General features: G+C 38.6%; 1 protein-coding gene across 1 annotated transcript; it reads left to right on the top strand.

Annotated features, from left to right (window-relative positions):
• The first annotated feature begins 449 nt into the window (after positions 1-449).
• Positions 450-12231, top strand: tgfbr2l (transforming growth factor beta receptor-like). The gene is made up of 7 exons (XM_053626052.1): positions 450-581; positions 4594-4744; positions 5934-6136; positions 6289-7130; positions 10326-10467; positions 10847-10974; positions 11941-12231. Exons 1-7 carry the CDS (start codon positions 527-529, stop codon positions 12229-12231), a joined length of 1812 nt encoding a protein of 603 aa, XP_053482027.1. The 5' UTR covers positions 450-526.
• The last annotated feature ends 902 nt before the right edge of the window (positions 12232-13133 follow it).

The raw sequence follows: 13133 nt of genomic DNA on the forward strand, positions 1-13133 counted from the left end.
GAAGACAACCACACGACTGCGTGTTCACACTATTGTCTATGATGTGCCTTTTGACTTTTTAGTCTTTAAGATATATTAGTTTTGTTGGTTCAGACCGAACAGAAGAACCGGGCAGAGCTCACAGTCACCATGCTGAACTGATAAATAGTCTACAGGCCTATATCTATTATATGTATAACAATAAGCCTATAGGGCTACAAGTTGAAATTCTTGGTACAATAGTATTACGCTTTTATCTTTTGCTAATAAAGCTTATTAGTAGATTGATCGGCTCTTGAACAGACCACTGGTCTGCATGAATAAACTGCAGTTCCTGGGCGGGCCGCTTGCCACAGCTGGATTGAAAACATCTGGATCCGCCTCCGAGGCCAGAAACGCGTCGGTCCAAGCGGCTCAGGTCTTACAGCGCACAGGACAGCCTCGAAAACTTTCTATACATGCGAACTTCTCTTTGTCTCTCACAGCGAGGAAGGTCAAAGAAGAATCTTACTGACTTAAGATTGTGTCTGGGGGAGAGAAAAAAACTATGGAGCTCAGGGGCTGGAGATTCTCGCCTTTCATTTGTGTCCTTCTGTCGCTCCGTGAGTAGAAAAGCAGAGTTTCTTATAGCCATCTCCACTTTCTTTTGTGTTCATATTATTTGCAGCCAGCGACATACAAGTCGAGAGACTGTCTCCGTCCAAAACTTCACACTACCTAACCAAACAGAGTAGAGAGAGACTTACATTAGTATGACATAAACATAGTACAGTAGTATGCGGGTTTAGATAGGCATAGACTTGATTTGCATTTAGTTGGCTGCAAATAATTAACATGGCGGCGTACTATTTTGATGTGCTGCTTAGAGTTATGTTGATATAGCCTACTATTTATGAGGTAGCCTACTGGAGAAAAAAAGAAAGAAAAAGAAATATATTCGTCCTAAATATAGCTAGTCAAGTTTGAGGCTGAAGTGTGAGAACTTTAGAACTGAGTAAGAAATATCTCCTCTTCAGGACAGAAATAATCTGTGTAAAAGTTAGCATAAATTTGTATTTTAACATAAGTGTGTTATGTGCACTGATGGATATCAAAAGCATGGGTGGGAAAGAATTTATGAATCCATTATACGATAGTAGCTTTCATATATTAATTAGATAAGCAATCATTGTTTTTAGCCACAAGAAATGCAACAAAATGTTCAGTTTCATAGATTTTTCCAGTTTAACTATATGTCACAGTTTGATCTATGTACAATTTTAACAGCCAAGCAAGGCAGAAATGATTAAAAGAAACAAACAAATAAGCAAAAATATATTTTCCTGGGAAAGTATTTCCTGCTTCTTCTGGGCGAAGGTAGATCATACTCAGGATATAATCAGGGATGTATCTACATATCTTTATAGTGTATTTTTATATTGTTATTAACATAAAAAGTACAATAAACCTCTTGAAATATTATAGTAATAATAATATAAGAACACATTCAATTCAGTCTTTTTACTCTTTAATTTGCATTTGTTTATCTTAAGTAGGTTGTCATAACTGAATATTAATCATTGCTGCAATATGCATATTGATTAACTGATTCGCTTGTTGAAACAAGTGTATGCTCTAGAACAGGATTTATTCTGTGAAGACAAAGAAAGTGTAATAAACTGTGTCCTTAGAAAATGTCAATGTAAAAAATTTAAAGGAAATTTCTATCAGGAAATCTATCTTGAGGTTCCAAATGATCTTTGCTGTATAGCAGAGGCTTCCTTAAATGGACTGTGTTTGAGTGAGTTCCAACAGCAGTTAAAAATCATTACAGTGTTATTGAAGAGAACAAACTCATAAGCTCTTCATTAATTCACACCGCCCGCCAACTGTTGTTGAAAATGGTGCCTAATGAAGATAAATGAGGTAATCATGAAGGAAGACAGAGGGCACATGTGATAAACTGGTGCCAACTCTAATGAATTTAAACAACACAGAGAGAGACAAAAGATACAGAGAGTGTGATGTGACAGTCTCTTCTCAACCCTGCCATCATCATTTCACACAATGCTCAAATTGTCCCAGTTACAGCAAAGAATAAGATGCTGAAGGGCTCTAAGTCACCCAAAGAGCTGTGATGACAGAGATAGGGACTGTAATCAGTCTCTCCTCTGTGTCCAAAAAATGTCTTTCTTTTGTGGTAACTTGTGGTAGAAAATCCAATAAACAGATATGTATTGTTTGGCATGAGATAATAGGTATCAAATTGGCAGTTGTAAAAACAGTCCCTAAATTAATTTAATGATTAATTTGTATTTCATAATCTTGGAAGAGATCATCAGTTCATAAGTTCACAGTTTGCTCCAAAATACATTGGATCATTTTTGGCCCTAGAGCTTTAGAGGAAATCTTGAAGACATCTGAATATCATATCCATGTGACAGGGCCAGTGAGGGATGTTTTGATTATTCTGTTATTAATTTATTCACAAAATGTTTTCAAGGCTATTGAATGGAGGTCATCATGCCACACAGTGGCAGCAGGTGATTACTGCACTTTTTAGAAGACCACGCTTGAAAAGTTCCCAATCTGAATTAAACAATTTAGTGTTTCATTTTCAAGCATACAGCCTGTTCATGTCAGAAGATAAGTATCAGGCCATCCAGTTTGTTGAATCAGGTGCACTGGAGAAATTGTGCAATAGTGAGAGCAAGGCTGTAAAGCTAAAAAAAAAAAAAACTCCTCTAACTTTCAGTGCTTAACAAATTATGGTGCGTGTTCTTTCTGAGATCTGTTTTGTTTGGCTTCTGTGTTCAATAAAAAGATTGCCACACTGTTAGTACTGTTAAAGGAGTGGCATTATGCTATTCTGATTGTTAATATACTGCATTGGAGTAGGTTATGAACTAATGAACTATAAGTATAGAATAAGGAAGAAAAGTGTGTTTGACTGCAAACCAAACAACTACAGGCTAACATCTCTGGGCCTCCTGTGAGCATGTGGCCTTTGGATTTCCCATAAGTACAGAGGGGTTGTTCTTCAAACTTGGCCAGAGTGAACACTTATGGCTTTAATTTATTTCTGGAGAAGTCAACTGCTGATTTTAATTACTTTATAGTTTGGAGAGTTTTTTTTTTTTTTTTTTTTGCGTAACCAGTCGCTCTCTCTCTCTCTCTCTCTCTCTCTCTCTCTCTCACTTGTATATTTTGATGGTTGGCATCAGTGAACATCTGGAAGCCTTTGTGAAATATCAGCGCTGCTTCTTTTCATGTTTACTCAGTCCTATTAGATCACCACACTCTCTGAGTGAAACAAGCTCACCCGTCATCTGGTTTCAATCAACAATTAATATTGTTGTGATGTGGCAGTATAAGGATAGCGGAAGGAAGATGCGTGGGAAGGAATGCTCCCCACACCCGACATAACACAGGCACTCAGAACCCCTCCACCCTCAAAACACACACACACACACACACACACACACACACACACACACACATGCTGACAACTAAACCAAACCTATTCCAGCACACAATATACACTGTATGTCATCCAATTCCATTTAGCTCTCTGTAGTCTCCAGATGGGGTGTGTAGCATTTCCCCAAAAGGGATTCTTATGAATCCTGATTGCAACTGCTCGCTGTTATCACCTGTTATCATTTTCATTATGATAGTAATATTACAAAATGTACTGCACACTATAACGAAAAAGACATATTTGTTATCTTGGGCAATTAGGTTTGTGATTTGTAGATTTTTTTCATTTCAATTGATATTGACAACTTCTTTTTATTGAATATCATCAATATTATGTTAATATTAACAACTGTGTTGGTGGTGCTGATTTGTTTTAAGGACGTTTGCGTCAAATTAAGTCAGTGTTATAAGTTCTCTAAAGATTTATATAAGTATTCAGTAGAACTGTGTAACAGTTCATGGGGTGGTGGTTGATAGGGGACACTGTATATTCATTATTTTATCCATTAATTCATTCATCTTCAGTAACGGCATTATTCTGGTTAGGGTCGTGGTGGATTCAGAGCCTATCAAGGAAACACTGGGCACGAGCCAGGAATACATCCTGCCCCTTGTAATACAGTTCAACATAATTTTCATCTAGAGGCAGAATTTTGAAATACTGGTTATCAGCACCCCACAATTAATATTAGGTGAAACCTCTACTGGAGAGAATGGTAGCACTGAGCCTCTTTCTCTAATGTCTAACAGCATGTAGAGGATCTATAGAGACAGATTTATACAGGACATTTCAAGCTCCTTTAAATTCTTAGATTTGCTTGTGTGGATTAATTCAGACTACATGTTTTCGTTAGGTTCAAAATATATATTTATATTATTACCTTTAACCATATTCAATTTCCCTGTGGTATAAATGTATCTCTGAATGTATAATCTCATATGCCATGATGAATATGTCACTAAAATATATCAGACAAATGGAAATTGTAAGCTTTTATTGCAACCAAACACAGTTCCTTTTTCAGTGCTGCCAATAATTATGCCACATTTTTTTTTTAAATAACATACTATGTCAATAATTCTCGACTGAATATCTCCGTAAGTATGAAAGCATTGTGTAATAAATTACTAACTCTTTATTTGTGCACATTTTAGTATTTCAGGCCAGTGCTTTCACACACATAACAACTAACCTTTGTAAGTGGTGTGACCAGTCCAGTCCTGTGTGTGAGGACAACATCTGCATGAGCAACTGCAACTTCAGCTCCTTTTGTAACCATGCCGAGGAGGTCTGCGTGGCTGTTTGGTAAGTCTGGCCTTTGCCACTTTTTATTTATAGAATGCAACGTCACTAAACCAAGCCACCACCGGGTCCCACTGTGTTGGGGTGTGAGTGGGCTACGGCTGAGTCTGGAGACGCGGTTGAATTCTCGGACGTTGTGTATGATTCATGTCACCCCACAGCCGCAGCCCACAAGGCTTAGTTCGAACTTTTTGTCTTAAGAATTAAAGCAATGTGAGTGACTTATACATAGTACAACCTCAGTTTGAAATCAAGTTATGAATTTTGTGACGTCTTAAATCTTTAGAGTGGCATAAGACAGTGTATTAAAATTTAAATGTATACAAGGATAATATTATTTTCTAAAAGTAGTTACAATAAGAGCTCTAATATGACAACTTTTAGCTGAGATATGCCTCTCTGGACCATTGCTATGATAATAGAGTCTGTTGTTAAAGATTTCCGCTAAACTAGTTCCGCCCAGTTTGGCACCCGAGGAGGTTTTCTGGGAAGTTTATAGAACTGACCATGTAGTAGAATCTAGCTGTGTAGCGAGAGATAGTCAGCACTCAGGGGAGCACAGAAAAAACATGGCTCGAATAAAAGAGTCAGATAAAAACTCCTCACGAATACAGGATGAATAACAAACACATTTATAACCTTCAGAAAAGAGCTGACTTTGGCAAGAAGTACAAAGAAAACTCCTGGGCAGGGATTCCCTGATCACTTATTATTCATATTTTTTGCTGTCAAAGAGCATTCCTATGTTTAAAAAAAAGGTCTATTTGACTATCTCATTATATACAGTATATTAAACCTTAAAGAACCTTGGATTCTCAAATATCCAGCTGTGTCTTGTAGCCTCTTTATTTGTGTGTATGTGCATGCTTTTCACAAAAAGAAGCTAAACTAAACACATTTTTAAAATTTTTTTAACTTTGTATTTATAAAATTAACATTCATATTCTACTTCAAACTCCTGTCTTTAATAAGGGGAGGTCCTCTTCTTTTTGAGGTGTTATAGGTGTTTTACTGGTGTAGGCATTTGTTCTTAAAATCCCCCAATAAATACAAATAATTGTGGTTTCAATTTGTAGCTACTATTAGATATTATTAGACGATTTGAGTATGGTATTTGTGAGAAACCAAGAAGAACCTTCTGAAATATTCAGCTGCCGCATTAGTTATGTGTGTATGTGCATGTTGTTCACAGGAAGAAGGAAAATGAGAGTGTGAGCGTTCAGACTCTATGCCACAATCCTCAGCATGCACTGGAAAACATCGTGCTGTCTAACACCAGCTCCACAGAGTGTGTAATGACTTCAGTGCCCTCTGAGAACAGTATGCTGTTTCTCTGCAGCTGTATCAGGGAGCATGACTGCAATGACAGGCTCATCTTTGAGAAGGGAGCAAATGGTAATAATAATAATAATAATAGATAGATAGATAGATAGATAGATAGGTAAATAGATAGATAAATACTTTATGTTTATCTTTTTCCAATAAACTTGCTTAACCATCCAAAAAAGATTAATCGGTGCTGACATTCTGTAAACATTTCTCTCTAGGGTTCTCAAGGCTCAGGAGTAAAGATGTGATTCCAGTAGTGGTGATAAGTCTGGTTCCTCCACTTCTAGTAGCTGTGATTGCTACAATGGCATTCTACCTCTACCGCACACGCCACCTCAGCAAACAACCCAAAGACTGGGCACCAAAGCGCACACATTACCAGTCATTGGACCCACCAGAGGCGTGTGCTGGTGAAGCCAACACCAGTGACTACCACGGCAAGCTTCTATCCCTCGGTGAAGATGCCAATTCAGACATATCATCAAGCTGCGCCAATAGTCTAAACCACAACACAGAGCATCTTCCTATCCAGCTGGAGGCCCTGGTCGGTAAGGGACGATTTGCTGAGGTCTGGCGAGCACGGCTTAACCACAGCGAATGTGGCCAGTATGAAACGGTGGCAGTAAAAATCTTCCCAGCTGTGGAATATGCTTCCTGGCGCAACGAGAGGGCCATCTTCTCAGACCCCAACCTGAAACACGAGAACATTGTGCAGTTTCTGACTGCAGAGCAGCGCGGAGGTACAGCTAGCACCCCCCAGAGGCAGTATTGGCTAATCATGGCCTACCATGCTCTGGGGAATCTGCAGGACTTCCTAGTGAGCCATGTGCTGAGCTGGAGTCAGTTGTGTGCAATGGCATCCTCAGTGGCACGAGGCCTAGCGCATCTGCACAATGACACAACACCATGTGGGACACCCAAGGTACCAATCGCACACAGAGACTTGAAGAGCAGCAATATTGTGATGAAGAGCAACAACGAGTGTGCTCTGTGTGATTTTGGCCTGGCTCTGAGACTGGACATCTCTCTCACCGTGGATGACTTTGCTAACAGTGGGCAGGTGAGGAGGACCAACGTGATCTTATGACTCTGCAATGTTACAGTGGTATAAAATGGCTATAAATAGTTATGGATGATTAATACTATGAATTATTGCAAATGGTTTCACATAGTTAACATTATTCCTATTGCATCCTGTGAGCAACCCAGTAAACTGAACATTATAAATCGTTACAAATGCATAGAATAGAATAGTTAACATTGTTGCTGTTACCTCTATTCAGTGTTTCATCCTTAATCCTTCTAGAACTGATTTAAAGTCTCCATGAAGTGCCTTAAAATGCGCAGCTTTATTCAACGTGTTGACACTGAAATAGGAAGTCAGGGCGGGACATATCAAGTTTTTAAAAAGCCAATAGCGTATAGCTTACCTCACAGTCCAAGGGAAGCTGTACTTGACTGAAAGCATTTGACTGGACAGAAAATCTGATGACAAGCTGAAGAGCGGAATGATGTCATCAAAACTGTTGATCCATATTGGTGGTATAGAAAGAGTGTAAATTCTGAATGCATGCAGTATTTCTTCTAAACGTGAATTTTGTTTTGTAGCACACTAGCTTATAGATATATAACATATTCATAATAAAACCACAAAACTTCAGTTTTGATTTCATGGGGACTTTAACTCTGGGAGGCAAACGTTCTGCTATCTGAAAAATGTTTATTTTAGAGCAGAGGTCAGGAACTAAAGCCAGATCAATATTAAGCTACAAATCAGGATGATAATAAAACTTAAGTTTGGTGGAATCTATTTTTTTTTTTTTTAATTAATAATACACTGGTCAAAATATTTTGATTATAAACAAACAACCCTAAAAATATTAATGCCACCAAAATCACTGCATTTGTACATTTGTAGACAAATCAACCTCTATGTATTGCAGAGCAGAGTCAGCAGTGTGTCAGATCTGCATTATGTTGTTCATCAAAGTACCGCAGTTTGCCATAAAACATCATGACAACATGACAAAAGACTGCACTGAGCCACAGGTTTAGCCTGCTGCCGTGAGCCTACTGTACTCAGCAAAAAAAGAAACGTCCTCTCACATTTTACTGCTTTTATTTACAGCAAATTTCCTAACATGTGTAAATATCTATATTAACATAAAAAGATTCAACAACTAAGACATAAACTGAACAGGTTTCACAGATATATGATATCAATATTAAAAGGAACAGACAGTATCTGGTGGCCACCAGCTGCTTTAAGCATTACAGTGCATCTCATCCTTATGGACTGCACCAGATTTGTCAGTTCTTGCTGTGAGATGTTACCCCAATCTTCCACCAAGTTCTCGATAACGTCTGGGGGGACACATGGTTACATGTAATTTTCCACTGCAAGGACGATCAGCTGTCCTTCCTGTCTCCCTGTAGCACTGTCTTAGGCGTCTTACATTACAGACATTGCAGTTCATTGCTCTGGCCACATCTGCAGTCCTCATGCCTCCCTGCAGCAGGTCTACGGCATGTTCACGCAAGTGAGCAGGAACCCTAAGCATCTTTCTTCTGGTGTTTTTCAGAGTCAGTAGAAAGGTCTCTTTAGTGTCCTAAGTTATTGTAACTGTGACCTTAATTGCCTACCGCCTGTAAACTGTTTGTTTCTTAAGGAGTATTCCACAGGTGCATGTGCAATAATTGTTTATGGTTCATTGAACAATCATGAAAAACATTGTTTAAACCCTTTCCGATAAAGATCTGTAAAGCTTATTTGGGTTTTACAAAATGATCTTTAAAATACAGTCTCCTGAAAAAGGGACGTTTCTTTTTTTATATATATAAAAGTATAGTTTAGAGCAGTGGTTTTCAATCCTGATCCTGGGGACACACAGCACTGCACATTTTGTATGTCACTCAGCTCAGTTCATGAATCTCTCTCCTAACAAGCTAACGATCTGAATCAGGTGTGTTAAATAAAGGAGACACACAAAATGTATAGAGCAGAGGGTCCCCAGGACCAGGATTGAAAACCATTAGTTTAGAGAAAGCACAGGAAATTAGATGAACTCTTTAAACTCTCTGCTAATGCATCACTGTGTGCTGTATTATGACTGGTTTAAAGGAAAAAAGCCCAAATTCAGACAGTCTATCCAGCAACCTATCCTAATCCTAAAAGATAATCCATACGCTTTTTTCTAAAAAAAAAAAAAAAAAAGTTATAAAAAGAAATACATTGCATATTCAAAGGGACACATTTGTTCTTTTTTCAATTATATATTCAACCCATGATAAAAATGCCAATGAAAAAAAATATGGTAAATGGTCTGCACTTATATAGCACTTTTTTACCCATAGCAGTTCCAAAGCACTTTACACTGTGTCTCATTCACCCATTCACACACACACTCACACACACCAATGGTAGCAGAGCTGCCATGCAAGGCACTAACTTGCCATCGGGAGCAACTTGGGGTTCAGTGTCTTGCCCAAGGACACTTTGGCAAGTGGAGTCATGTGGGCCAGGAATCGAACCGCCAAACCTATGATTAGTGGACAAAATAAATAATTAATTATAAATTATAAATTCAAATAAAAACAGATTTTAGAAAATGTACAAACTTGGTGATGCACATATACTATCCTGTGTTATATATTATAATTACACTGTGGTGACTTAATGGTTAGCACGTTTGCCTCGCACCTCAAGGGTTAGGGGTTCAATTCCCGCCTCTGCCCTATGTGTGCAGAGTTTGCATATTCTCCCCGTGCTTTGGGGGTTTCCTCCAGGTACTCCAGTTTCCTCCCTCAGTTGAAGACATGTGTTGCAGGCTGATTGGCATCTAATTTGCCTGTAGTGTGTGTGATGGGTTGGCACCCTCTTCAGGGTGTCCCCTGCCTTGTGCCCCAAGTGCCCTGGTATAGGCTCCAGGCTCCCTACGACCCTATGTAGGATAAGTGGTACAGAAAATGGATGGATACTTATAATGTATATCATTGACTTGTTTTTGTTCCATCCACTCTGGTATTTATTTATCTTCCTTCAAACTGCTGATCTTTAATGTTCATTGTATACAAGTACCAAATCTTCACAGGCTTTTACTTGTTTAATAGTTGTTCGTCAAGTCCTAAAAATACTAATCATCATGGTTTAAATTTCTCAGAGCAGGTATTATTAGAAGTAAATTTTCTATTTCAGAACAAATCTCTTACACTCCTGCAGTTGCCTTATATAACTGAACTGATCTTTTCTTTTAAGGTTGGAACGGCGCGCTACATGGCCCCTGAGGTCCTAGAATCTCGAGTGAATTTGGAGGATTTGGAGTCGTTCAAACAGATGGATGTGTACTCTATGTCTCTGGTGCTGTGGGAAATGGCCTCTCGCTGTGATGCTATAGGAGGTAAGAGGCCTCCTATAAAATAACCCAGCAGGGCTGCACAGTGTAGAGTCATGTGTAATACATTAATCAGGTTATTGGTTTCTGCTATATGATATTACAAAGGTCACAGTATAATGGACTTTTTTGGTTTGAAAGGCAAAATCTAATAGCTCTAATAAATCAGACATTTCCATTATGTGGCATGTGAGCATTATAACCACAGTTCGTAGAGAGTGTTCAATAAGCACTCTGACAAATAGACATGTTTTTTGGCCAAGTCATATGGCCCATGGAAACATAAAACATAAAACTACTGACTTGCCGAGACATTCTCCACTGACTGAGAGTGAACTTTAAGCAATGTTAAAGTGGAATAAATAAATGAATGTTGTTTGGGCAGAGGTGAAGGGCTACGAGCCTCCATTTGGTTCGAAGGTGTGTGATCAGCCGTGTGTGGACAGTATGAGGGATCTGGTGCTGAGGGACAGAGGGCGACCTGACATCCCACTCTGCTGGACAATACATCCGGTATGTGCTACTGCATTAATAACTAAACAACATTTTTATACCAATCATGTTGGTAATGGTAACACAAGGGGTGCATGCATGCATATATATATAATTTTTTTTTCAAACACTATAGATATACACTCACACACACACACACACAAACACACACACACACACACACATATATATATATATATATATATATATATATATATATATATATATATATATATATATATAAAATTTATTTATTTTGGATATTGTGTCTGAAATTATATTCACTTCAAAGAAAAAGTAGCAAATCAAAATTATATTGGAATAACAGTTAAGCATTCACACTTGTGCAAGTACACTCTTAAAGTGATAAGTAAATGGTTTAAACTGAATTTAGAAGTGTATACAGTATATGTTTTTTTCCCCAACATGAGCTCACACTTACAAAATTGTAATTATTAATTTACTTTGTTATAAAGGTTAAGGTTAGTGGCAAGAAATTGGGTATGAATTTGAAATAGTAAATTCTAGTTCCGTAATGTATAATGAGCTAGTGTGACTAATATCGAGGGTGATTATTCATGGTGTCCTTATAAATTGAGATGATGTGAGGAAGAAGCCGTAAGAGACACCAGACTCTTCTGGCTGCTTCCTGCTTGTGAGATAATAAATCACTACTCTTGTACAATTGTATACTGTAATATCAATCATACTATACTAAGGATAATGTTATAGTCTTTAGGATTACAGCAGCAGTTCTTAGGTACCATTCTAACAGCAATGATTGCATTTGATCGAAGGGTTCGCATATAAAGGCAACTGACTGACTTGGTAGCAGGAAAAAAGAAAAAAGTTGTACATTCCACTTCTGGTTACCACACCATATGGTTTTGAAATTTTATTCTGTTTAATGTGTATTCTTCTTTCTTATTGAGATTAGTGCATTCTCTAAACCGACTGTTCAAGAACCTTTCTACTCCGTCATTACAGGGAATGCAGGTGTTAAGTGCCACTATTACAGAATGCTGGGACCATGACCCAGAGGCTCGTCTGACTGCACACTGTGTGCTGGAGCGCTTTAACACTATAGTGCAGGAAGAAGAACTGGAGAGCAGCACTGTCTTTGTCTCCGTCCCCAGCTCCACGGAGCAGCAGGACTCCCCTCTCCCCTCTAACTGCACGGAGCATGACGCTGACACGTCGCCAGCATGCCCACCCCAGCCACAAACCACAGTCGATGCTCAAGCCCCAACCACCTTAAGGCCGCTGAGTGAAGTGTGACCACTCCTCCCCAAAGCCCTGCAAACCAGACTTATTTTTGTAATATATATTGGTTCTATATGTGGAGCTGGTCTCCGTCACCGGGTTCTTATTATTTTTTAAATATTAGCTTTTTGTTTGTGGAATTAATGAACATAATGCAAGACTGAAGAGGGACTACAGGATGAGCAAGATAATATAAGCACTGGCTTCTGAGTTCATGACATTCCCATAACCTCTTCTTGCCTGTGTAGAAGTTATTTGCCCCAAAGCGCAGTCTATTTGAAGTACCTTTATAAGGAGCACTTTAAGGACTCAGTGTCTAGTTTGTAGAGTGTATATAAAATCCTTCGTTTGCTGTATCAGAGATTCTTGAGAGACACAGAGTCAACACAGAATCAAGGAAAGCATCCTTGCTGTGCTGGCAGTGTGTGCTGTGTGCCATTTCTACTGGCAAAAAAATGTTTTCCAAAAACTGTTTACCACACATCATTTTCTCATTTGAGTTTTTCCATTGCCCTCTGAGTCGCTTGCTTTTAACAACAATGTGGTCATCCCATGAGCTTGGCTTTGGGAGGGGCTTCAATTCGATTAACCACAAGCCCTGAAGCAAACATACGCTTTAAAGACCCAACACGCAAGCGAGTGGGAAGAACTTCTTTTCTTTTCTTTTTTTTTTTTCAGATGAAGGAAAATCAGAAAGCGTTTTATTGTTGCTCTAAATTGATCCGTGCGCATAGGCCTTTCTTTATGGAAACAATTCATAGCTGCTTTGAAATCTGCCACAAACTTGAGGTTTAAGTTCCTTTTGGTTAGGATCATTGTTATATTGCACATTTAATTACTGCTTGCCTGCCTCAGTTGCTGCTAGCCATATTGTCTAACTCAAAGTGGTCAAACACTCATCTGCCAAGAGGTTATGG

Source organism: Ictalurus furcatus, chromosome 6 (genome assembly GCF_023375685.1).
Source record: "Ictalurus furcatus strain D&B chromosome 6, Billie_1.0, whole genome shotgun sequence".
Lineage (NCBI taxonomy): Eukaryota > Metazoa > Chordata > Actinopteri > Siluriformes > Ictaluridae > Ictalurus > Ictalurus furcatus.